This window comes from Bolinopsis microptera, chromosome 9 (assembly GCF_026151205.1).
Source record: "Bolinopsis microptera isolate Bmic1 chromosome 9, MBARI_Bmic_1.0, whole genome shotgun sequence".
Lineage (NCBI taxonomy): Eukaryota > Metazoa > Ctenophora > Tentaculata > Lobata > Bolinopsidae > Bolinopsis > Bolinopsis microptera.
The window spans coordinates 9,592,677-9,617,989 of NC_087080.1; the positions used below are offsets into that span (position 1 = coordinate 9,592,677).

The 25,313-nt window shown below is 40.1% G+C and overlaps 5 protein-coding genes and 1 long non-coding RNA gene across 6 annotated transcripts in view; 3 read left to right on the top strand and 3 right to left on the bottom strand.

Moving 5' to 3' along the window:
• LOC134821005 (mitogen-activated protein kinase kinase kinase 1-like) overlaps positions 1-12,097 on the top strand; it is a 31,557-nt gene extending 19,460 nt beyond the window's left edge. The window contains exons 3-24 of the mRNA XM_063831672.1: positions 497-655; positions 798-874; positions 1,065-1,243; positions 1,372-1,622; positions 2,438-2,647; positions 2,802-2,932; positions 3,032-3,185; positions 3,773-3,891; positions 4,062-4,175; positions 4,319-4,460; positions 4,635-4,907; positions 5,197-5,328; positions 6,607-6,689; positions 6,892-6,895; positions 7,138-7,212; positions 7,833-7,929; positions 8,039-8,159; positions 9,413-9,519; positions 9,873-9,943; positions 10,179-10,301; positions 10,704-10,815; positions 11,136-12,097. Of these exons, the coding sequence (XP_063687742.1) occupies positions 497-655; positions 798-874; positions 1,065-1,243; positions 1,372-1,622; positions 2,438-2,647; positions 2,802-2,932; positions 3,032-3,185; positions 3,773-3,891; positions 4,062-4,175; positions 4,319-4,460; positions 4,635-4,907; positions 5,197-5,328; positions 6,607-6,689; positions 6,892-6,895; positions 7,138-7,212; positions 7,833-7,929; positions 8,039-8,159; positions 9,413-9,519; positions 9,873-9,943; positions 10,179-10,301; positions 10,704-10,815; positions 11,136-11,761 (3,360 nt within the window). The 3' untranslated portion in view covers positions 11,762-12,097. The remainder of the gene's footprint in view (positions 1-496; positions 656-797; positions 875-1,064; positions 1,244-1,371; positions 1,623-2,437; positions 2,648-2,801; positions 2,933-3,031; positions 3,186-3,772; positions 3,892-4,061; positions 4,176-4,318; positions 4,461-4,634; positions 4,908-5,196; positions 5,329-6,606; positions 6,690-6,891; positions 6,896-7,137; positions 7,213-7,832; positions 7,930-8,038; positions 8,160-9,412; positions 9,520-9,872; positions 9,944-10,178; positions 10,302-10,703; positions 10,816-11,135) is intronic.
• Positions 1-25,313, top strand: part of LOC134820871 (uncharacterized) — a 1,079,557-nt gene that overhangs the window by 435,459 nt on the left and 618,785 nt on the right. The gene's annotated exons all lie outside the window — the stretch shown is intronic.
• Positions 1-25,313, bottom strand: part of LOC134820887 (uncharacterized) — a 507,687-nt gene that overhangs the window by 34,113 nt on the left and 448,261 nt on the right. The gene's annotated exons all lie outside the window — the stretch shown is intronic.
• Positions 12,263-13,162, bottom strand: LOC134820612 (homeobox protein unc-39-like). The gene is made up of 2 exons (XM_063831113.1): positions 13,066-13,162; positions 12,263-13,005 (listed from the first exon to the last, which is right to left on the bottom strand). The coding sequence occupies exons 1-2, from the start codon at positions 13,160-13,162 to the stop codon at positions 12,263-12,265; spliced, it is 840 nt and encodes a 279-aa protein (XP_063687183.1).
• The window catches only part of LOC134820687 (serine/threonine-protein kinase TNNI3K-like), an 88,695-nt gene continuing 78,731 nt past the window's right edge, over positions 15,350-25,313 (bottom strand). The window contains exons 24-27 of the mRNA XM_063831215.1: positions 19,669-19,750; positions 19,213-19,441; positions 18,869-18,984; positions 15,350-16,853 (exon numbers count right to left, since the gene is read on the bottom strand). Of these exons, the coding sequence (XP_063687285.1) occupies positions 16,792-16,853; positions 18,869-18,984; positions 19,213-19,441; positions 19,669-19,750 (489 nt within the window). The 3' untranslated portion in view covers positions 15,350-16,791. The remainder of the gene's footprint in view (positions 16,854-18,868; positions 18,985-19,212; positions 19,442-19,668; positions 19,751-25,313) is intronic.
• On the top strand, positions 23,780-25,219 carry LOC134820691 (zinc metalloproteinase nas-14-like). Its single transcript, XM_063831220.1, has 2 exons — positions 23,780-23,791; positions 24,660-25,219. Exon 2 carries the CDS (start codon positions 24,668-24,670, stop codon positions 25,214-25,216), a length of 549 nt encoding a protein of 182 aa, XP_063687290.1. The 5' UTR covers positions 23,780-23,791; positions 24,660-24,667; the 3' UTR covers positions 25,217-25,219.

Below are 25,313 nucleotides of genomic sequence, written 5' to 3' on the forward strand. Positions count from 1 at the left end.
CTTATGTTATCTTCAAACTTCTTTATTAGATTATTTTATTTCTTTGTTATTTGGGATTAGTATTTTAACTTAATTCTCGTGGTCTAAATAAAAGTACATGATCTTAATGAAAGATAATTCGATGGATTTATTATTAATGAAATTTGGAATATTTGAGGGATAGATTAAAAAACTGTTGTTTGGACTGAGGAGTAATTGTTTGGGTTAAATATTTTTGAGAATTGTACTTGTAGTGCGTTTCATTATCATCTTCCTAATATTGACATTCATTAATTGTTTAAACACGAGTACAAAGAAACTCGATATTGATTAAGAATACGAGTGAGGGAAAATTACCATAAAAACTTTCGTATTAATGGATTAATTGACTAATCTCAAAGTTGGCCGGTTAGTATAAAATCAATAAATCAACTAAACTCATATTACGCCAACTAATTGATAGCGCAATTAACTAATTAACCAATTAACCAATTAACTAATGAGTAACTTTACCCAGACGGAATCAGGACGAAAGTACCGAGTGATGATTGGACTCCAGTCTTGCAACTGTAACAGAGGTTACTTCTGTTCTCATCTCCTGTTTGTCATGCTGCGAGTCCTCAACGTCTCCTCCAGGGATAACATGCTCTGGAGCCGGAATCTCAAAAACTTCGAGGTTAGCTTTTGCGATTATAATTAGATATTAATTGCTTGTTTCCTTGAGATTTTTGATCACCGATGATTAATGATTAAAAAGTTAAGATTCCTAATTCATACCCAATTGCTCTATCATCAGAAGTTTTAAAACAGATTCTCAGGTGGAACAACTGATTAAATCGTACGAGGAGAAGTCATCCGATCCCAGAAAACAGCTCAGAGGACCTCATGGGCACAGGTATCTTGATAACTAATCTTCTTTATATTATTCAACTGTATGAAAAATATTAGCTGAAATCACAGGTGGTTTATTCTGTTTCACCTTTACAGAGTTTTCTAACTTAGACTGAAACTCTAAGTCTCGCTAGCTCACCATTACCTCACCATTACCTCAACATACCTTCCTTCCTCACCCTTACCGTCCGCAGTGAACAGAAGGCAGGGCTGGAGAGTCAGGAGAGAGCGGAAGGAGGAGCCGGGACGAGCGAGGGGTCGGCTGATGAGGACGCGTGTCCTATCTGTCTACAAAACATGGAGTCAGGGGAGAAACTGGTTATTTGTAGGGGAGGGTGCAGCAATAAGTTGCATCATGAGTGTATGAAAACATGTGAGTACTTCTTCTATATGCTCGCAGTAATGACACCAGCCAAATTAAATTTGGGATTGATATAATTTCAACTGAACAAGTTTTTTACCCCATCATCCCATCATTTGATAACGTGATGGCTTTATCAGGGGCACAGGAGCAAGAGAAGAGAAAGGAGAGGCTAATGTGTCCACTGTGCCGCTTCCTCTGGCACGACATAGACTCTTTCGAGTTCACTGGACACGGGGCCCCACTTGTAAATGTGAACAATGAGGTGGTTCAGGGTCCGTATCAGGACCCCTGGTTGCAACCGTTAGTGAGTCTACCCAACCCAGAGTTGGTGAAAGAGAAAAGACCCATCCCTCCCCAACACAGATCCCTCACACGCTCCTGGGTTCAGGTTCGTTTTATTTTAACTGACCTTTTACTTAATTTCCTCTTTTTCTTGAACGCTGACATTATGTTGCACGTTTTGTTTCACTTTCACTTTCACTTTCACTGATTGCCTAAATCCTGATTGCTCCTTGTCATACTCCTCGGTCAATTATTAATGTCGTACTGGTAAACTATTTGAACATTTTACTTACCAAACCTATACCGCGGTCGCTGTTGCTTTTTCTCCCTACAATGTTTAACTTCACACGTCTTATACCCACGTACACAACACACACCTATTCTTTCTTTTCGTACATCAGTCTTCAAAATGTGGCCCAATTAGCTGAAAACACACAATACACGCTATGTTACAGCTAGTGATAATTAGGTTGAGGTTACCGGGCCAATTGAAACTTAGCATGTTATTATCATGTTGTTAATTAGTGTGATTATTATGAGCCGGTAACTGAAGTTTATGAATTATATTACAAAATATTAATTAGTTAAGTAAGAATATTTATTAGTTTAAATTTGTAGGTTTAAATTATCATAAAACACTTAACAGAAATATGGACGTGACTTTTGATGATAAGTCTAGAGCTTATTTATTTTTACAGTGATTATACATGAACTTATGAGCATTGAGCATCCAGATAGAACCAATCAAAATCAAATGTTAAAAGTTAAGTATGTGCAGCTTCCTTGAAGACAACCTCGTCAATTGGCAGTTGGCACGAAGTAATTTTTGAAGCTTCCGCATAGAATTGGGATTGCATGTAAATTATATCAAAAAACGTGAGCAGTTCTAAAAATAGTTGCTAACTAACAATAACCTGGCAGATGTTCGGGAGTGACGTAGTTAAAGGACTGTTCTCCAAAGAGTGGACGATAAGAGAAACCTCCCTGCGCTGGCTGGGCCAGCTGGTAATCTCCCTGTTCCAGGAGCGCCGCTCAGCAGTGGACCTCAACGGCCAGAGTGTCAAGATCACCACTCTGCAGGAGTGTATGGCCTCCCTGCTTTGTTACATGATCATGGATCCTGTCCATAAGGTAACGGTTCCAAATGGTATTGATGACTGGGTCGATCATCTCCCTGGTCATTAGCACATAAGCATGAAACCAGTCTGGTATGTCATCAACGTTCGAATCTATCAAATGGTACCTTGAAAAACATTAAATATCTAACCTTCACTGTCTTCTTCAGGTTTACATGATAGCCCTGGCTGTTACCCAAGCCGTAACGATATTCTCAGCTCCTGAAATCAAGAGTTACCTCTCTTTTATATTCCAGCCTGTATTTGAGGCTATATTTATCAGATGTACCGACCCCACCAGGTGAGCATCCTAACACTAGGTACTCATCCTATAAAACATTGTCCTGGTAATTGACTAGATAGACTGAGATAGACAACAACTTAATTACTTCCATCTCAGACGAACGTACCTGAACTCGTCTGATTTCCTGGTGTACCTGTGCCGGTACGATGAGAACGGGTCCAGATTCGGAGGAGTAGACTACCTCTTCTCCTTCTCCCTCAACACTCACAATAGTCCCGAGGAGTGGAGGTGGTGGCTCGGCAGACTCAGGGTGGGTAACCAGGGTGGGTAACCAGGGTGGGTAACCAGGGTGGGTAACCAGGGTGGGTAACCAGGGTGGGTAACCAGGGTGGGTAACCAGGGTGGGTAACCAGGGTGGGTAACCAGGGTGGGTAACCAGGGTGGGTAACCAGGGTGGGTAACCAGGATGGGTAACCAGGGTGGGTAACCAGGGTGGGTAACCAGGGTGGGTAACCAGGGTGGGTAACCAGGGTGGGTAACCAGGGTGGGTAACCAGGGTGGGTAACCAGGGTGGGTAACCAGGGTGGGTAACCAGGGTGGGTAACCATGGTAGGTTACCAGGGTGGGTAACCAGGGTGAGTAAGTGTAACCAGGGTGGGTAACCAGGGTGGGTAACCAGGGTGGGAACTAGGGTGGGTAACCAGGGCCGGGTGGGAACTAGGGTGGGTAACCATGGTGGGTAACCAGGGTGGGTTCCTGTCTAATATAATAACCATCATACTTTTATTTTTCATTCGCTTTCTAAATCTTTCTTGTCACAATGCATTGAACACACTCTCTCTGTCGCAAAGGCCAATCCCCTAATATTGAGTGATCTAACCTCTAATGGTATGACAGGTGCTACTCCGGCTCCTGACAGAGCGACCCCTCTACTTCACTCTACCTGAGAAAAGAGACCCCCAAGTTAAGGATAAGGCTCCAAGACTCTCCAACTACGGTGATATTCATCTCGACAGGTATGCAAGATTGTTATCTCGTTTGATGGTATGGCACTGCTTATTTGGCAGCAGCCCAAGTTTTACTATTTTCTATAGGTAGATCTCTTCGGCGTATATATTGTTCAACTCTGTATTTTATATCGAGCTTATCGATACAGATTCCAGAAAATATATGTTCACTGTTTCAGTACAAGTATGCACAAGCGATTGTTCAAGATTATTGACTTTGCGATACAAGGAATGGCTATCTCTCACTTTAGCGTGAGGAAAACGGGTTCAAGAGTCCTCAGGGAATCAATAAGGTTTGGAAAACTTTTAATCGTCCAAATGTTTTGTTATACTCAATACTCTTACACAAATTTCCTAATATCCAATGCAATTACTTCATTTGTTCACAAAATATTAAAGGGATAAAACAAAAATACAAATTTGTCCCTCTCTCTAGGAGAGCCAGTAAAGATCCTGACGCCCTGATGGAGATTAAGACCCTGTTAACCTCCCTCGGCAGAAACAGTAACCCAATGTTAACGATATACGCATCAGTACTCAGAGAGGAGGCTCTCAAGAAACATAAATCTTCCCCCGAGGTTAAATTGACTACCATTTTATAATTATGACCTTCCCTTTATCCGTTCATCCCTTGTCTGTTTTATTTTGAAACAGTCAACTAACAATTTAAATATTTTGATCAATGAAATAACTGTTCGCATCATGCTGTACCAACTGAAAAATTGCTCTAGATTTTACAGATACAATCGCAGGAACAGCAACAGTTTACACAGATGATGATCCCTCGACCGCAACAAGCAGTCGAAACGGACGGAAGATCTCGCGACACCAGTTACTTTGACAATACATCACGTGATAGCGGTTACCATGACATCACGTCACGTGACAACCCGATCAGTTACCGTAACGACAACGTCAACATGCCAGCACAACGCCGAAAGTACTTTGACAGCAAGCCTCCCAGTATCGAGATCAGTTCTGATAATGAAACTCCCTTCGAACATTCTGACAGCTTTAGTTCACAGGTGAGCTTATGTTCATTTTAAATGCGTTCATTTCTCTCTGTAAATCATGGAATTCTCTCTCCTATCATGAAATTATTTTCGTTAAAACATTTCTTACCGTTGGAACTTGGATTCAGGCCATCTGTTGGAACTTGGATTCAGGAATTCTTGCAGATAATGACATTAGTATTACTGTTATCTACTATACAAACGTGTTCAATACCAAACGTGTTGAATACGTAGTGATCATACGTATGTATTATATACTGTTATCTGCACTCAAAAGTTCTTTATATGCTTCCCCCACCAGGGCTCAAGCCACTTCTCTCGTTCCTCCTCAATCTACTCTTCGCCCTACACCCCTTCCTACGCCTCATCCTACTCATCTTCCTACATGAACGAGCAGTCCCCCTCCACCTCCCGCTACAGTACCCCCAGTAACGTGAGTTAAGGTTATCATGTAAATTAGTTCTTGTGTAGCTTTGTTTTATTTGATTCTGGAAACCTGCTAGTCGAAAGCTTTGTTCGAGGAATTTAAAATCAGTTATGCTCTAGTTTATATAAATAATATTTTTTATTGCATCAAAAAATATCTATCAGTAATAACTTAGTCGTGGGTTCAGCTTTGTTTTTGTAGGATACAGCTTAGTTAAGGGTTTAAGGGGCCGGGCCGGGACTCTAGGTTGTTAAGATTTTGCCTCGTCAAAATATTGATTTTAAGGGATGTATTTTCAATCAGAATTTTCAGTCGGCATTTAGATGACTAAAAAAGAAAATAGTATACTCATATACTGCACCTCTAAGAAGACTCCTTTTTTGCTGTCCTGCCACATACTGCAGACCAAAACAGACAATTTCCAATAATAATATGTTACTGACAAGTTCATGCTCCATTTAAGCAGAAATACACGCAGCCAAAAAAGCGAACATTTCTATTTTAACACTGCTATTAGTCGGCGTGTACAGTGTTTGACAAAGGAAATACTAATTACTCTATTTTGTACAGACGGCTGATTCAGCCGGCTACACGAATGTTTTCATCCCGTTCAAAATTACAGAAATAATTGCAGAGAAGCGACAATCTGCAATCTGTATCCCTAACAAATCTTTGTAGAATCTCTAAAGTTTCAGTCATAGTCTTAAAACCAAAAATGCTTACAAATACGTGGCTGACTCTAAGGCTTACCCAGACCTGAGATCATGTGAACATGATGTGAAGACCAGATAGCGACATTTCCACAGTCGGACTACCAACGACTTGTCCGAAATCAAACGTCAAAATAAATACGAATGTCCCAGTAATATAGTGCTATCCTGATTTAGAGCGAGAAGCGTTCTCGACTTTCTTGTTTTGAAACACTTGTAGTTTTACTGTAAAATCGGTGAGTTGAAATGTAATCGTGACCCAAATAAACGTGGGGTAAGCTGACCTCCAGCACATTCAACCCGGATATGTTGGTGTCGTAACCACTGTGTCGTAACTACTGTACACTGTACACATAGAACTAATTAGGTGTTGATTAGGGTTGACGTGCACTAACAAGCTTACTTTAGATATGTAATTTAACCTTTTTACACAGTACAAAATGTACCGGTTTTATTAGCAAGTGTCTTATTCAGTGATGCAGTTGTTATTACGACTTACGTCATATGAATCAATGTAAACGTCATGATAAATTGCTGACTTCTTCACTTATTTATGACGTCACAATTTCCACAGACCCCTAAAACACTGATAATAGAGTCGGAGGTGTTCAAGTTTGACAACCTACCATCTACTTCAAGTTCCCCTGTTCCAATGTAGCTACACCAGAAACAGCTAAACGCGTCGACTCTCCCAACCGCTTTAACCCTAGCAGTAAGTATTCTCATATTTGTCTAAAAAGAATATTAATTTATTTTATCAAATGTGTCCAACTTGCACGACACAGATACGCATGTATTATGACTGAGAATACTTATTATTTTACCATCGAACGGTTTTCAATTGACCATAATTTACCAGTATTGTATACCAATCAATTTCTTTATTCCTGTCGGGTATTCAAGAGCAAAGCTTTATTTCTGAACTTTCTTATATTCGTGTATTTATATGCGGTAATATTGCTATACACCATGCGTGATAAGATAGATATTAAAATGATTCTAATTTTAAACATGTATAGGATGTATGTATAGAGTAACACTATATTAACAGGGGTGATAAGAAGTAGCTCACAGCTAATAGAAAGATCACGACATGCTGAACTAGGGGTCATACGAAGTAGCTCACAACTCATTGAACCCTACAAACAGAGACCACTTTCAAAGCAGAGAGGTGAGAGAGGTGAGAGGGTGAGAGGGAGAGAGGGTGAGAGGGTGAGAGGGTGAGAGGGTAAGAGGGTGAGAGGGAGAGAGGGTGAGAGGGTGAGAGGGTGAGAGGGTGAGAGGGTGAGAGGGTGAGAGGGTGAGAGGGTGAGAGGGTGAGAGGGTGAGAGGGTGAGAGGGTGAGAGGGTGAGAGGGTGAGAGGGTGAGAGGGTGAGAGGGTGAGAGGGTGAGAGGGTGAGAGGGTGAGAGGGTGAGAGGGTGAGAGGGTGAGAGGGTGAGAGGGTGAGAGGGTGAGAGGGTGAGAGGGTGAGAGGGTGAGAGGGTGAGAGGGTGAGAGGGTGAGAGGGTGAGAGGGTGAGAGGGTGAGAGGGTGAGAGGGTGAGAGGGTGAGAGGGTGAGAGGGTGAGAGGGTGAGAGGGTGAGAGGGGGAGAGGGGGAGAGGGGAGAGGGGAGAGGGTCAGAGGGTCAGAGGGTCAGAGGGTCAGAGGGTCAGAGGGTCAGAGGGTCAGAGGGTCAGATGAGTTAGAGGGGAGGGGGGAAGATACAGGATTATGCTTTCCTTCAATTATGCTATTTGACAATAGAAAAACGTCACCGATCAATCTGTTTATGTCCCTCACCCTCGTTCTGTCCCTCAGTTTGGTGGAGAGTGTAGCTCAGGGAAGAGTTCTCGGAGGACGAGTTTCGGACCAGAGGCGCTGTTACGGCGCGACAGCGACGCTCCTGCCGGCAGAGGTACAATCATTACATAAAACACTCTGCAAACCCCGGGAAATGTACTAACCAATTATTCTGGAAATTGTTACCGATTTTATAATGTGATTATAATCTTTATTTAACTCAGGGAAGAGGAAAGGGAGGATGCCCCGCCCACAGTCCTTACCCACAATGGAGGCACTGTTCCAGGATATCCCTCCTAACTCACTCCACGCAGCACACCCCATGAACAACTCCCCCAGCCCCAGGTACTGTCTTTATAATAACCATCTGTTACGTTATTGTGTGACGTCACGTGATCGGGTGACATCACGTGACTAAGTACCATAATGGGTATAATAAACCGCCATAAAAAGCCATGAACTTAACCGATCCTTGTAGGAGTTTTGTAAGAAGGCGTCAGTCTGAATCAGTAGGGTTAACTGTGACACGTGATAAAAAGACCCGGTTCCGGGCCTCGTTTCACGGGGATAAAAATGCGTTATCTGAAGATCTGGACCACTTGTTCCAGCGAGAGTGAGTGTAATGTGAGAGTTGGTTTGAAATGCGTGTGATGTGAACTTATTGTGTGATATTGCGTGATATTGTGTGATATTGTGTGATATTAGAGTGGAGTGAAGAGTCTTGTTTGTTTTTAGAGTGTCTCATTATTATATAGCGTGCAGCATTCAGCAGTTTCCAGTAATCTTCAGCTGTTGTAATTTTATTGAATTAAACCTGCTTGCTAGTAGTTATAGTAGTAAGCTATTTGTTCCCTTTGTAGGCGTGAACATCATTCGTTTTAACCACTTAACGTCCTGGAACTACTACTACTATGTCGGAGCTAAGTCCGATCTACGCCAGAAAACCCCCTCCATATATCCCTGTCCCGCATCAGGGTTCGCAGTTCCTCTTTAGAGTTTGTCCCAACTTCCTTCAGTAACATAGACAAGTAGCTTTGTCTTGGTCGGCCTTGATTTAACGTCCTGGAACTTAAAGGCAAAATATTATTTTCAATAATATTGTCCATTTTTAACTAACATTAGCATCGTAATATAAAAGGCATCTGGAGCTGAGAAAGCTTACATTTCCTCTAGACTAAGTTAAGGTCGACTTTAATCTTTTCCTGCCGGACGTATCAGACGAATAAAAACGTTCGAAGCCGTACAAAATGCCAGTATAATTTGTTAGATCAATGCTCATGCTTCATCTCTGGCATTACAAGTGATTTTCGTGAAATTCTCGCCAACGAACGAGACAGAATAATCTGTGACTTTTACACTAACTGGGATACAAGCGTTTTTGGAATGCGCGAAGCACTTTTTTGTAACCTAAGTTGGTAAACGTACATCTAACTTTATGCGCGCCTTTGGTCGGTCGGTCAGTAGCCAGATTCAAGACCATTATGTTGGTGTAAATAACATTTATCCATGCAACAACTATAATTGGTGCCACCAACTTCATAAAATAAGCAGACTTTATGTTTTGCATTTTACGCTTGTTGACCCTACTTTGCCCACAGTGAAGCAGGAACGAGCAGCGCCAGCAGCAGCAACTCAGGAAAGAAATGCTTGCGGGCGGACGAAGACTACGAGTTAGCCATAGCTCGAGCTAAACACCTTTCACTAGGTAAGGTATTCTGACAGTGAGAGAATTCTATCAACTTCCCCTTTTCTCAGGCCTTTAATATGTAAAATGTTCCTTCTTCATAAAAACATGCTCAGTGAGGGATACCGTAAGGGGTCGTTCACACATTACGTAATCAGCTGAGGGGGGGGGGGGGGGGGGAAAAAATGTTCCAAAAATGATTACGTAATATGTGAACGACCTTTAACTTCTGAGTCAGTCTAACCCCTTTGTCAGTCATGAAAATGGACGGACTTTGGGTGATCCAGTTGCAATTTGGTCCGGTATAAGCTGATCAATTGTCCTGTGTTTCCTAGCAGTAGGAAATTGTCAGTAGTTAACTGTTCAACTTGCAGGTCAAGCTCCACTGCCAGATATCGAGGCGTTTCAGAACTGCAATGATATGATCCTTCACTCACCAAATGGGGTTAGTAATTAGTACCTCTAGAATTCATTACTAGCCATCACAGGCAGCAGTTGTTGTGTTATATCCCTGATTTATGACTGCTTATTAATGAGTGGACGGTAATTACTTATGTGACTATCCTCGGTGCTTTTATTGCTTAGTTTTGTGTTGACTTTGAATTGTGTGAAACTTCACCTAAATTCACAGTTAAAAAGGGTTACAACTGTTCCTTTACTAAAGCTTAGTTATATCCCAGACGAATGGTTCGTATGTAGAAGGAGTACACTGGAAGCGAGGGCAGCAGATAGGAGTTGGAGGCTGCAGCACGTGCTATAGCGCGTGGGATATTAGCCAGGGCCAACTCATGTGTGTCAAACAGGTATGAGGGGAGTGTCTATAATAGACTAATTAATTGTATACATCATAATCAGTTTTAAAAATGAAAACCCCGATGGACTCTCCTGAAAACTAGAAAAATATATCAAAATTGAATAAAAAATTATATCAAATGTGATAATTTGTAACAAATGTAATCAATGGTGTATTAATTTTAATTTTTAAAGTCGCAGGTCAAATTCAATAAACGGCAAAAATTAATTAATAATAAAGGAAAGTTTTGTTTACACATGAACTTACAATCACATCACACTTACGATGCGGTCAGATTGACCACTTGTTGCAAGTTACTAGGTTTTATAGCTGATGATAGATGGACAAATTGTTAATTGAGATGATACAAATGACCATCACTGAAATGTAACCTCTAACTCCATTTGTTCAGGTGTCGTTCATTCGAAACACAGAATCAGAACAAAATGAAGTGATAGAGAATATTCGAGAAGAAATCAGCAACATGAGACAGATCAGTCATAGGAATATAGTCCGGCTTATCGGTTAGTTTATCACATATTCTTTATATTATTCTTTATATCATCGTCCTTCTCATTATCTGAACTACATAGGGGTAGTTCACATATTACGTAATCACTTTTTGGACAATTTTTAACCCCCCCCCCTCCGCCCCTCCGTAATCAGTTTTACACATAGCTATTGATTACGTAATATGTGCCCCCCCCCCCCCCCCCCCCCCCTTATGTGAACGACCCCATAGTTATGAATATCTAAATTCTTTAAGTTTAGGCTATATCTTGTTTGAAACTGTTCATTGAAAGTGAACGAAACTAAACATTATTTAATGGCTATTGTTTTACAGGAGCTATACAACTGGACGCCCACTTCAATATATTTGTAGAGTGGATGCCTGGTGGTTCCATCTCCTCCCTGCTGGACACCTACGGTCCCTTCGAGGAGAAGGTTCTCCTGAACTACTCCCAACAGATAATACTGGCAGTGGACTACCTCCACACAAACCGGTACCTACACAGGGACCTGAAGGGAGCTAACAGTCTGGTGGATAGCACTGGGAGGGTGTTAAAGGTCGGGGACTTTGGAACGGCAGCTAAACTCCACGCCAGCATCACACCCGCAGGTCAGTTCAGAGGGGAGCTGCTGGGGACTGTAGCCTTCATGGCACCAGAGGTACTGAGAGGGGAGGACTATGGGAGACATTGTGATGTGTGGAGTGTGGGGTGCTGTATGCTGGAGATGGCGGAGGGGAAGCCTCCTTGGAACGCGCGAGCTCTTACCAATCATCTGGCTCTGATTTACAAGATAGCGTCAGCTTCTGTCTCTCCTCCCGTACCTGAACACCTTTCTGCAGCTACTAAAGACCTCATTAAACGGTGTTTGCACAGTGATCCTAAGGGAAGAGCTTCTGCTTCAGAGTTGTTAACTCATGCTGTGTTTACACGCCTGCCTCACCTTTCTCTCCCTGAATGATAATTTATTTATGTATTTAGTTTATTGTCATTATTCGACTTCTCAATTGAGTGAACCAGGCCAGAATTCAAAGTCAGTGATACAACAATAACTATGTAGAATAAAGATATAAACTTTCAAAAGTATTTAAACACGGGGATTTAATATTTCTATTTATAAGAAGTTGTTTTTATGTTTAGTTTTTAGCAGGATTTCCTGTATTTAATTTCAATATTTGTTTTAGACTGACATAATTTTGTATCTTTTATTCCGAAACATTTTTATGGTGTCTTTGAAATTATGGCAGTAATATATTTTATACATTGTTTATAAATTGTTTATTACTTAAGTGACTCTGAAAGCGACTGATCTTTTGTTGGATATCAAATAAGTTAATAAATAAATAAATAAATAGTTAAATATCAAATAATCTCAGCCTTAAAACGGTTGTTCCCTATATAAATAAATAATAAATAGTTAAATATCAAATAATCTCAACCTTAAAACGGTTGTTCCCTAAATTTAAGCGTAGAGAATACTATCAGCGATCTGTTTCACTTCGTTTACAAGTTCTTCGACGGATTCAGCAGACTGGTCACTCTTGTCAGGCTTGGATCGGGATCGTCTGTTCTTGAACCAGTGGGAGACAGATTTGAACTCCATTCCGGTATCTCTAGAGATGATTCTTCTCTCTACAGCAGTTGGGTACTGGTTCTGTTCGTAATATCTGATAAGGTAGTCCCGGGCACTTTGCTTCAGGTTGTAAGAGGTCTGCTCTCCATTCCAGATGGTTTTTGGGAGAGGGTGTCTCTTCCTCAGACGGTATCTAATCATTGGAGTCAGCTTCTTCTGGGTTTTGTTGATGTGATTCTGATAGACACTGTCCAACCAGAGGTCTCGTAGCTCCTGTACTGCTGATTGGGGGAAGTTGGTGGTTGAGATGAACTGCTGGAACTCAGGGTAACGTTGGTTCTGGTAGAGGCACCGAGCAAAGAGGAGAGAAGGGTCTTCTTGAGGGACCTGGTTAGGAGTGCTAGGAGGAGTGGGGTAGTGGAACACGGTCGAGGGAGAGGAGACAGGGGGAGTCTGAGGAGGTAGGGTGATTGTAGGATAGCTGTTACAGGGCAGTAGCTCCTGCTCGGGTTTGATTGCAGTATGGTACTGGTAACCAGCTGAGGAGGTAGTATGGGGCACAGAAGGTAGGTTGATATGAGGTCTGGGCTGGTAGCTCGAGACAGGAGGGTAGCTATGTAGATAGCTAGGTTCTACTTGATAGCTAGCTGAAGTACAGTGTGGATAGCTAGCTGTACTATAGGTATTGTAGCTAGCTGTAGTACTAGTACAATTAGGGTATCCGCCCAGATAGATAGGCTGCATGGGAGGAAGCTCCATTGGTGCTGGAATGGAAGCATAGGGGTACATTTCGTAATAGTTCGTATCTGTGTTCGTAGTGAGTAGTTGTTAACTAGAGATGATATGAAAGCTGACGTATCGGCTGGTATATATACTCATGACGTTGGCACCGATAGGAGGTGTGACGATAGCAGTGACGTAACACACCCCGATAGGGGTGACTTGACACCGCTGAGCGGGTGGGGACCCTGCCTAGATCACATGCAGATTACATGGCAGGAGATTTGGTGGGAAGGTAACATGCAGCACCCTGGGAAGAAAGGGATCACATGATCACTAGGAGTGATCTCCAACTGGCAGAATTCATGGGTGATATTGGGAGAATAGGGTTTTAAGATAAGCCATGACAAGAACCAGATCACAAATGATATCAGAATAGAGACTGGATTGGTCACAGGTAGTTATTGTATATCTCTATTTGAACTGATTTAATTTAAGAGTCCAATAGCAAATAGAGTAGAATGGATACCCTGTCAACTTCGTGGGAATTATATGCAATTGTTTATACCAGTTGTCTGTTATCTCTAATTCTAAGGAGGATCAATGAGATCAAAGGCGTTCCTATCCTTATCCGGGTTAGAAACGACATCTGGGTCCCTACCCTCGTGCAAAAAATTATTCTCAATTTTCTTCTTGTATTCCACAACTGTATTTTATCAATTACCATATTATGAACCGACCGGATATCCGGCTGAAGGGGAGGCAAAGGGGATGCCTGCCTTCCGAGATCGCATTAATAAACGGAAAAACATCACTGAAATCTTTTATTTATAACCTATACCCTGGGCGAAACTAAATTAAAATAGTTTCTCCAATATAAAACTGATTTATGGATTGGAACAGCCCTTATATTATAAGGGCTTGTACATCGACTTTACTTCTATTTTAATTCTATATAAATATAATTATCTTCACCCAGGAATTTATAAAAACTGCGAAATCTTGCAGCTTCGAGAAATTAAATTACTTCACATAGCCATGTGTCTACGCGTACTACGCATTCGGCGGTCGCGCGCTACTGCAAGCGAGAGGGCTCTGGTTAGAGCAATTGAATTACCATAATGATATCAAAGTTCAGACTACGCAATATGTAAGTCAATGAAAATAAATCCCATGGAAAAAGCGCTTGATGAATCGCTAATGAGAGCGGAAACTGGAAAAAGGACGGTTAAGCAAAACCCTTATGCAAAGTTGCAAATCTGATCGAAGATATTTTCTTTAATAATATATAACTATAAGGTTGGCTCTTGCTTGTATGTTGTAAAACTAAAAAATGTATCAACTACTATACCCGCCGCGCCGAAGCGGTGGGTTCGGATCATTTCGTCCGTAAAATTTTATACAGTTTAAAAGATGCAATAAATTATTAATATTGCAATGCGATCCCGGAAAGCGGCTTAAAAGCTAGGCCTCCCTGGCCCTCTACTTCTAGATGCCGTCAATTTGGGTGCACTTATTTGACTTATTTCGTCCGCTGCTCAGAAGAACGGAATCGTTTAACATTTAAAATTAACCTAATATATCAATATGTGCCAACGGGAAACCTCAACAATTTTACTATTTATAATTTGTAAAGATATATTTCTACCGAAAGCACATCCAATTTGATACGTTTGAAAGTTAATTGACGTGTCAATATGTCATGTCAATTCTTCGCAGCTCGACGAGGCCCAGTACTAATAGCGCATTTCGTTGATTTAATTCTAACGTGGTTGCGAGAATGGAGAAGCATTATAATTATATTGAATGCGCGGCGCGGTGAGTACGAGTATAAAAGTTTTATAACTTTCTTGATTCTGTAAGTTAATGTGTAACGACCAAAATTGAACGGGGAATCGTTTAATGCATTAATGTTTAAAATAACGTTCGAGGCACCTCGACAAAAGCTACTCACGCTATTGTGCTTTTTAGTTTTACGGAGAAATAAGACAGTTACGTTTTACTTTTTCATTTTTGAGCTTGTTAAATGTTATTCTCTTCATTAAGTTTGAAAGAAGTTACTAATACTGCAATGCGCGCAATCTAGAGAGTGTGCTTTCGGTACGTGGAGATATCAACTGCACCTTTACAAAATCCCACCAAAAATCACGACATGCTATCTATTTTTTAAATTTTTATACTTATAGTGGACAAATATGATTGGTTCGTTTAATAATTTGTTCCATTTCGTATTTGTTGAGAAGAGAAACACAAATATTTCCAGACAAGGAAACCATTATTTTATGAATTTATACAGGTGCAATAAGCAATGAATGTGGTTACATAGTAAAATGTATTTTCTCACAGTATCAAAGTCGAAGTTAGAACTCACAATTCCTTTATTGTTCTTCTACTATCATGCACCGGTAAATTGGGATTTACCAATGCAAAATGCAAATGGAAATTTATGGTTGACCGATAAGTAATCGTACGTGATTTAAAATCGTTAATAATTTTGCACAGCGAAATTGCTAAATACCAACTGTAAAAAACCCTAAATTTTAACTATTTGAAAATTAATGGAAGAGAAAATTATATCACGATTCCGTGTCGATTAAAATCTGTATTACGCATGCAGAGAGGCGCACAAATTGATAGTAAAACTGAAGCTGAAGGCGCAATTTTCCAACCAAATTAGTTAACAAATTTAACCACTAGACACATATATACCAATAACATATTACGTTATGTTAAATAAGACAGAATATATACACACAACTCGCGGCGATACATGTTCTAAAAAAGTTATAAAAAATAAACGCACGCCTACGAAAAAAAGGTACAATATATAATATAATATGTAATCGCAGTTATATCATACCATACATCACACACAACGTCATAAGCGGTGAAAAATTGAGCAACGGAAATTTAATGTTTTTCACGGAGACACTTCGAAACAAACCATGTATCATATTCATTGGAGATGACCTTGTATACACGGAGAAATATAACAGAAAGACCAGAAAACAACATCTTAAAAACACCTTGAGCGTATGCGCGCGTGCTGCAATCCAGTTCAACATCGTATCAACCAATAATGCGGTGGAAGACTTTACCAATTTATGGTTTGAGCTAACCTAATCTTAAAATCTATCTCAGAGTCAAATATAACAAAACTCAATTTATGCTACTAGAATGTATTCTAGTCTAACCTAACGCTAGGTAAATATAGAAAAATGTAGATTTTTATGCTTTATATATCCTCCTTTTCGACTATGTATTTGGGTTTACATTTAAAAAGTATAGCAAATTCGGGATGATTTTAAACCATAATTTATCAAGAGCACTTAGCTTGGCGCTCACCAAGGAGATACACTGTCTAAGACAACACATTCTTATCAAAACACCATACTCTGAAACACATGTGTTAAAACCGAGCAAAAAATTAAAAATCAAATACCAATTAACAAGCTCGCCAATCAACGAAAAACCAGTTAATTAACCAATCAATCAATTAATTAACTAATTAAACTTAATTAGCTTATTAATCAGTAAAACGTTCACAGCAGGTCCCAGCTGATAAAATAAGCTACTTTGAACTAAGAGAAGGCCCTATTATCTATCATAGTAAAACACTGTCAGTGTTCCAAAACAGGATCACAATAAGGACAGTCGGTAGGTTGGACGTTATCTTGTTTTTCTCCGGGTCTTTCAGCCTATTCACTATGGTTAGAATTCTGGATGAAATCTAACGTTTTGTAGGGGTCGATTATATAGCCTGAGGAGAGTGGACATCAATTAAGTTGGAAATGAATAAATCTCGAGGACAAAGAACCGCTTTAAACCCATAATGTGGTTAACATTTTCAACCGCCGTGCATTTCAACGCTGGACCTAAAGCGATTAAATCTGAATAAGATAACCCACGACTCTAGTCTCTACAAGGTTTAAAACTAACCGTTACTTGCAGCAAGAGAACCCTGTTGTCTACAAGGTTTAAAACTAACCGTTACTTGCAGCAAGAGGACCCTGTTGTCTACAAGGTTTAAAACTAACCGTTACTTGCAGCAAGAGAACCCTGTTGTCTACAAGGTTTAAAACTAACCGTTACTTGCAGCAAGAGAACCCTGTTGTCTACAAGGTTTAAAACTAACCGTTACTTGCAGCAAGAGAACCCTGTTGTCTACAAGGTTTAAAACTAACCGTTACTTGCAGCAAGAGAACCCTGTTGTCTACAAGGTTTAAAACTAACCGTTACTTGCAGCAAGAGAACCCTGTTGTTTACAAGGTTTAAAACTAACCGTTACTTGCAGCAAGAGAACCCTGTTGTCTACAAGGTTTAAAACTAACCGTTACTTGCAGCAAGAGAACCCTAGGGTGAGAATCCTTGTCACGTTTTTTGGTCAGTTTCGCCGGGGCTCATGTCTCTCCTCGAGGGAGCATTAGTGTCTACAGAAAAACTGACAAATCCTAGCGAAGTCCAATCCGAACCACATCTTCCATCAGAGGTGGTGCTGGGTCAGCTGGTTACTGAACGGATTGGCCTGGAGAATGGCATAGTCCTATTATTCTCAAGTTAACCACAGAGGGGGTCAGGCGCTGTTCGCTCACGGCTGGTTCTTGGAGCCAACACCCTCAGCCCCACAGAAGTGGGAGCACTGTCGGTGGTGGCGCACCCAGAAAACGGACAGTGTCTCTCCTTCTTTCTTCTTGGACTTGCATTGCTGCTGGCGAGTCAGCCAGTAGCAATGCAGCATCTCACTCACTCAATCACATCAGCAGTTCAAACACAGAGACTGGCACTCTCTACTCCGCCACGGAAAGTGGACAAAATAACCCATCCAGTCATGGAAAAATGACATTATTGAACCAGCCGCAAAACCATATAAACCACGGAATATCACTAAAACTCCAAAGTGAGCGCTCTACAACAGAAAGAGTCCGGAAAGCGCCAAGGCAAACTAGCATAGAAATACCGCGCACGAACATATTTTCACGAGCAACTATAGACTACTTCACAAACGGCATCACATGACGTCAAAAGATAAATACGTGAAACCAAAGATAAACCAAAGGAACATCACACCAGGGTTCGAGTTTAATATCATCTCAACTCGATCCTCCTAAATACTAAAAGCACGACACAACCTCGAGGATCACCAGGGCAGGCCCGCTAGCATAATGCGGTGGTAGTTCCTCGAAGTAACGCACTACCTTTTCCGGGAGGGTGTTTCGACACCTGACTCCAGACGGGTTCTATGGAGTCTCTCGATGACGGATCATTATGGCAGATAACCTTAGGGTCATCGCCGATCCACCGGGTCATAACTATGTTATTGTTATGTCTTTTGGACGTACCGGGCTCTGCGAACCCCATGCCAAGCAGAGCAAAAGGTACAAAGCCTGCAGTCCAAAGGAGCTCCATCAGACGTTAGCCACAAGGCGGACGTAGCCTCCTTGCTAATCCGGGGAGGTAGAGTGAGCACCCTCGACCAAAAAAAAAGAAAGAAAAAAAGAGAACCCTGTTGTCTACAAGGTTTAAAACTAACCGTTACTTACAGCAAGAGAACCCTGTTGTCTACAAGGTTTAAAACTAACCGTTACTTGCAGCAAGAGAACCCTGTTGTCTACAAGGTTTAAAACTAACCGTCACTTGCAGCAAGAGAACCCTGTTGTCTACAAGGTTTAAAACTAACCGTTACTTGCAGCAAGAGAACCCTGTTGTCTATAAGGTTTAAAACTAACCGTTACTTGCAGCAAGAGAACCCTGTTGTCTACAAGGTTTAAAACTAACCGTTACTTGCAGCAAGAGAACCCTGTTGGATCTTCTCCCGGAGTTCCTCCACGCTTGGTAACTGCAGATTGTCGTCCAGCAGTTGCTTGATTTCCTCATTCGTGTACGATAACTCCCTGAAATTCAACGTAATTTAACTAACACTAGTATAAGTTATTAAATAAGTTATTAAGTAAAATAGGACGACATCAACTAAATCTAACTCATGATGCTAACGAGATTTAGCTAAATTTAACTGAAATTGACGAAAACTACATTAACAAACGTTAATTATATCTGAACTACTACTCTAGTATGAACGAAATCTAATAAAATATAACTTAATTTAACTAAATATAACTAACGCTATCTCGCTCTCTTCCATCTCGCCCTTCTCCCATCTCTTTCTCAGATCTCGGAAATGGTCGTTCTCCAAGAACTTCATGTCCTCACGTTCAGAGTGGTGGGGTGACAGACCCTCGCCGGAACCGTTCGCGTTACCGTTAGTCGCACCGTTAGAGCCGTTACTTAACCCGTTACTTGCAACTACGAACCCGTTTCCTTCTGGGTGTTGCTGCTTCACCGGCGCTGCACCTGGTGAGGTTACCCCAGTTTAACGATGGTAAGGTTACCCCTGGTGAGGTTACCCCAGTTTAACATATAGTGAGGTTACCCCTGGTGAGGTTACCCCAGTTGAACGATGGTCCTTTATGGAAATCGTGCTTGGAAGTTGCGATTTTTTAAATAAGGAACTTTCAATATTATATCTAACTGTCAAATAAATAAATTTGCTGAGGATTTATTAAACTATATTTGTGTACCTTTAGCTCCAGTTTTGATGGGAATCATACTTTTGTCCAATGGAATGTAGTGTTGCAACACTTCTGTAAACGATGGTCGTTCCTGAAATATTAACCGTATTGAGTCCAAATAGCTAAAATTCAAAATTATTTTGACATTACACTGCGTTCACTTTTCGGACGCCGAGGTGGGTTAAAAATGGCCCAAAAGTGATAACGTAATATGTGAACGGTCTCTTATTAATAACATCAACAAAATGTATCATTTTGCTGACTTTTAATATATTCAAAGTTGGATAACAGTTGGATAAAATAAATGTTAGCTCCCCAACAATTGATATAATAGATTGCACTCCTCCTGAAAACTAAAAGCACCCAATGCGACACGTTGTTTAGTGCTTTGGGCAGGTTTATTTATAGTTCAAAACATTCTTATTCAATGTCAAAGATGACAGGAATAAGAAATAGTTATGTGGAGATTTTTAAGAAATGTCCACAAAATACGCGCCAGCACTGTTATACGAACTTCGGTAAAAACCCCCAAAATCGCCATATTCAGGTGCATTTAAAACCATTTACAAATTAAGTTAGAGATCTGAAATTTTGCAGGGCGTCTAGACGTTGACCAAATCGACTGCAAAAAAAGTTTCAAGTTTCAGGAATATCGGGAAGTGGGTTTTCTGGAACCCCTGTTTTAAGACAGATTGTCGTGATATGTATATAGAAACGACCGGTTGACTGTTGAGTCAACCGGTCGTTTCTATTTGTATATATAATATGTATATTATGTAATATATATGTAGTTAAAAATAACCATGAAGTTAGATTTTGTCCAAAATTATAGAAGTGGAAAGAAGTCACATTTTATGCGGTACACCCTGTACATTTTGAACAGGCCTGCAAGTGCCAAAGTTCGATTATTCAAAGTAACTACCATGGTGACTACCTCGAAATAAATTTGTATCGTGGTAACGGAAGTGCGGTCAATTGCCAACGATCTACAGTCTCTCACTTCATGTTATTACTAGCCCTAAACTATCTGTAAGTGTAAGAAGAACTGAGAGTGTAATGGAGTGAGAGAGGAAAGTAATGGAAAAAGGGAACTGTAAATCATCAATTATGAGAAGTTAATCCGATCAGATACTGAAAACACAAAACTCCTTCGGTGTGTGATCACTGGGAATTAGATTAGAACCATCTGCCGAAGATCACCAGGTGAAATGAACTGGCCTGTTGATAACCTCCAAATAAATTCTCCTCTGATTGCTGTTTTAGTCGGATCCCAACTGTTCTAAAAGGCCATCTCGTTAGCTTTTCGTGTTAAAAGCGATTTCTCGACGGTTATCACCTCTCTAGATGATGTTTTGAACTAAATGCAATACGGGTGTTTTCGGCCACACCCTTTTTCAGGGTTTCCCTGTCACTTGAATTTTTGTATTTCAGCCCAGAAACGTCGTAGAGACTATTCCCATACACCAAAATGTGCCTAATAGCCATATTTATATACAACTTATGAAGCAATGTATACCTTAAAATACTTATTTTCGGAAATATGGCCGAAAAACGGTTTTTGGCTTGACGCAGTTCATAATTTCCGTGATTTTTGACATTTCCGCCTAGGAAGGTCGTAGAGACTATTCTGATACACTAAAATGTACATAATGGCCAAATTTATGTACAACTTATGAAGCAACATATACCCTAAAAGGCTTATTTTCGGAAATGTGGCTGAAAAACGAATTTTCGTCGAGCGAACAATGACAATATTCACAAATTATGGGCTATTGGAATGTTAACTAGAAAGGTCCTAAAGACTCATGAGAAACATAGCATTTGTCACAAGATGCAAGATGACTCGCTTTGTGTCCAGAAACACCTAAAAAATGGAAATGATCTAATTTATTGGGCCTGGCCAGCAGCATATTTGTGTCTTAACGAAAGGGCAATTTTTCAAAATTACTGCTTCTTTAGCAAAGGTCAAAGTAAAGGTCAAAGGGTCAGCTGCTAACAGCAAATTGTTCGCAATTGCCGACTCATGCACAACATATACTCAAAAACGCTCAGTTTAGGAGTGATTAGTAAATAAGTTTAACTACTGCATCATTTGTGAAAACTCTAACAATTTTTCATTGGCACCATTTTAGCCAAAATGTAACGACCAAAATTCAACTTTTAATTTATTCATTCCATGAAACTATGACTATGTACTAAGAAAACCGGACCTAAAATAATTCGGCACTGGATCCGGGCCAGATTGTCGCTTGAGTTTTGACCACTGACCAGTACCCCACTTTATACTTTATAATTATGATTGACTTCGCTGCCTCGACCAATATTGGTATCCCTGGATTGAGATCTGTTGGCCGCAGTTTAATTTAGCTCATTTACCATAATAATAATACCGCAAAAAGAATATGGGGTCATTCTGTAGTGGGAACCAAACCACTGCGGTATTATAGGAAATTAGCTAAATTTAACTGCGGCCAACAGATCTCAATCCAGGGATTCTTCTTCTTCGTAGGGAGCTGTGGTCATTATCACTAATGGAAAGATCGTGACCACTGCAAGATAGGGCATTGGAGCCCTGTGCTTACCCCGGTAAAAATTTATTAGTCGAGAAAAAAAAAAGTTAAACTTTGTTTTCTCCGCATTTAGTAAACCGTTTTGTTGCTTGTATGAAGCCGATGATCTCTGGTAGTGAGAACTTGTCCACTATGTCTAAGGATTACAGACCAATATTGGTCAAGGCGGCGAAGTCAATTATAATTATAAAGTGGGGTAATGGTCAGTGGTCAAAACTCAAGCGACAATCTGGCCCGGATCCAGTGCCGAATCATTTTAGGTCCGGTTTTCTTAGTACATATTTTCATAGTTTCATGGAATGAATAAATTAAAAGTTGAATTTTGGTCTTTACATTTTGGCTAAATTGGTGCCAATGAAAAATTAGCAGTAGTTAAACTTATTTACTTATCACTCCTAAACTGAGCGTTTTTGAGTATATGTTGTGCATGAGTCGGCAATTGCGAACAATTTGCTGTTAGCAGCTGACCCTTTGACCTTTATATTACTGAAGAAACCGTAATTTTGAAAAATTGCCCTTTCGTAAGACACAAATATGCTGCTGGCCAGGCCCATTAAGAGAGATGCCCAATAAAGTAGATCATTCTCCAATTTTTTAGGTGTTTCTGGACACAAAGTGAGTCATCTTACATCTTGTGACAAATGCTATGTTGCTCATGAGTCTTTAGGACCTTTCTAGTTAACATTCCTATAGCCCATTTGTGAATATTGTCATTGTTCACATTTTTCGGCCATATTTCCGAAAATAAGTATTTTAAGGTATACATTGCTTCATAAGTTGTAGATAAATATGGCTATTAGGCACATTTTGGTGTATGGGAATAGTCTCTACGACGTTTCTGGGCTGAAATACAAAAATTCGAGTGACCGCGAAACCCTGAAAAAGGGTGTGGCCGAAAACACCCGTATTGCATTTAGTACAAAAATGCGATAGAGTCAAAATGTTTTAAGCATCATCTAGAGAGGTGATAACCGTCGAGAAATCGCTTTTAACACGAAAAGCTAACGAGTTTCCCTTTCGTCTCGGACTATTTTGCTTGTACGCTTTTTAAAGATGGCCCAGATAATCAGAAAGCATTCTAATTGTTTCTTGTACAACGTCCGTTTATAATTTACTTTTTTAAAACCTTTTTAGCTCTCAAAACACAAATTAACCTTATATTAATTACGTATTTTGTGCTCTCCTCCTCGCAGTTTTATCGAATTCAAAAAATCTATCACCTGTGCAATATTGTAATCCGAGTTATTTTATTCACATAAACACTGCTTTACATTATCTAGTAGCACTGCTAAGAATTCATCATTCCTATTTTCCACACGCTTCAATTAATCAAACCTGTCATAAACAATGACAGGGGCTGGAGTATTATTAGGCTCCGCTGCGATACAGAGCACAAGATTTACCTATTTTCTCAGGCAAGGATCGTATTAGGTACATCGAGAAGCTCCAACATTTGTAAGTACATGGATCTCATTTGACGTCATTCGATTATGCTAGAACAATTCTCAATAGAGTCGCTGTACAATACTTTCAACACTACTATATATATCAAATAATTTGAGGTTTCTATCGCTGTTGTTTTGTTCTTATGATTTGTTGGTGGGTGTATCTTTATTCATTAGTGCAGTGTGTAATAATATATCAATAATATAATTAATAATATATCAATTAAACCTTCCTATGATTCGATAAAGAACGTCTGGGACAGGGCGTTGTTAACTGTAAAGGTTAATACAGAATACAAACAATATCAATTGTCAATTGAATTCGTCTCATATATCAGATCTCAAAGCCGGAAATTATCAGTCAGCACTTTACATTTCACTTGTTGTGTAAGTCAGCCTGTCGTTAGTTTTTAGTTCATTCTTGATTTTTACGACACACAAACAAAATCAGTGCTGTGTATAAATTCATGTGATGTCGCATTTAAAGTTTAGAATAGCCCACTGCTCTACAAAATGTTCCTCCAGTCAGCATTAGTTAAGTTTAACAATATCGACCCGACTCTTCAGTGGTTTTATTTTTGGTTTTATTTTGGGTTTTAATTTGGGTAGCAAAATACCTCACTGTAATAACTTCATGATAAATTTCATGGTAATTCACCCTGAATGAAGATCCATTTCTGTGGGATAGGTCATGAGACTAATGAGTTTAAAACTTAAAAGTCCGCCGCCAGGGACTGCTGGGGAAGTAAATGGGATTTACACCAAATTCGATGTTAATTATCGGGGCTTTCAGTTTCAGCTCTGTTCCTTTCATCAGGTTTCACAATTCAACACAGTATTTAATATTTATTTCTAGAACTCTTATAGAGCCGTCATCTGATTAATATTTGTCAAATACGTTATTTTATTTTAGTATCGTTATCGTTTCCTATCATTCGTTAGTGCTTATAAGTTATAATGATTATTTTTGAAACCAAACCCCCAGCAGCAACAATGAGGAATGCACTGTGTTTTCTACTAGGACTGTTCGCTTTGAGTCAGAGCACTACAGTTCTCTTCAAACGAGCAGCTGGTGACGAGTTTGACCCTGAAGGAGATGATACCAACCGTGATCCTGATCAGTGCAAGGATCTAAACTTCCACTGCAGCGACTGGAAAGATGCAGGATACTGTTGCACGTGTGATGAGGGTGATACCAACTGTAAATACTGGGCTAGGGAGGGTTATTGCACTGGTGACAACCATCAGGAGTGGATGAGTGAAAACTGCAAGAAATCTTGTAACAGATGTCCCCGCGAAGAGGAAGAAGAAGAGGAAGAAGAAAAGGAAGAAGAAACGGGAGAAAAGGAAGGAGAAAAGGAAGAAGAAAATGAAGAAGAAAAGGAAGAGAGAATAGAAGAGCCAGAAAATCTTACCCTGGAAGACTGCTACGACAAGCCTCAAAAGAAGTGTAAGAAAAGAGCTAAGAAAGGACATTGCACCAGGTCGTCCAAAGCGAAATACATGAAGAAAAACTGCAAGAAATCTTGCAAAATGTGTTAAACCGATAGGCAGAGACTCGTTTTTGAAAAAATTGTTGTACAGTGACATAAAATTTATACTTTTTATAGTACGTATCAAAAATTATCATTTTTTATAC

Bases quoted from the DNA above. Each gene is read 5' to 3' on its own strand.
- LOC134820612 (XM_063831113.1), bottom strand. From the start codon at position 13,162: ATGTACCCCTATGCTTCCATTCCAGCACCAATGGAGCTTCCTCCCATG. The intron at 13,006-13,065 runs GCTACAATACCT...GCTATCAAGTAG, and splicing joins TTGTACTAGTACTACAGCTA to AACCTAGCTATCTACATAGC.
- LOC134820691 (XM_063831220.1), top strand. From the start codon at position 24,668: ATGAGGAATGCACTGTGTTTTCTACTAGGACTGTTCGCTTTGAGTCAG.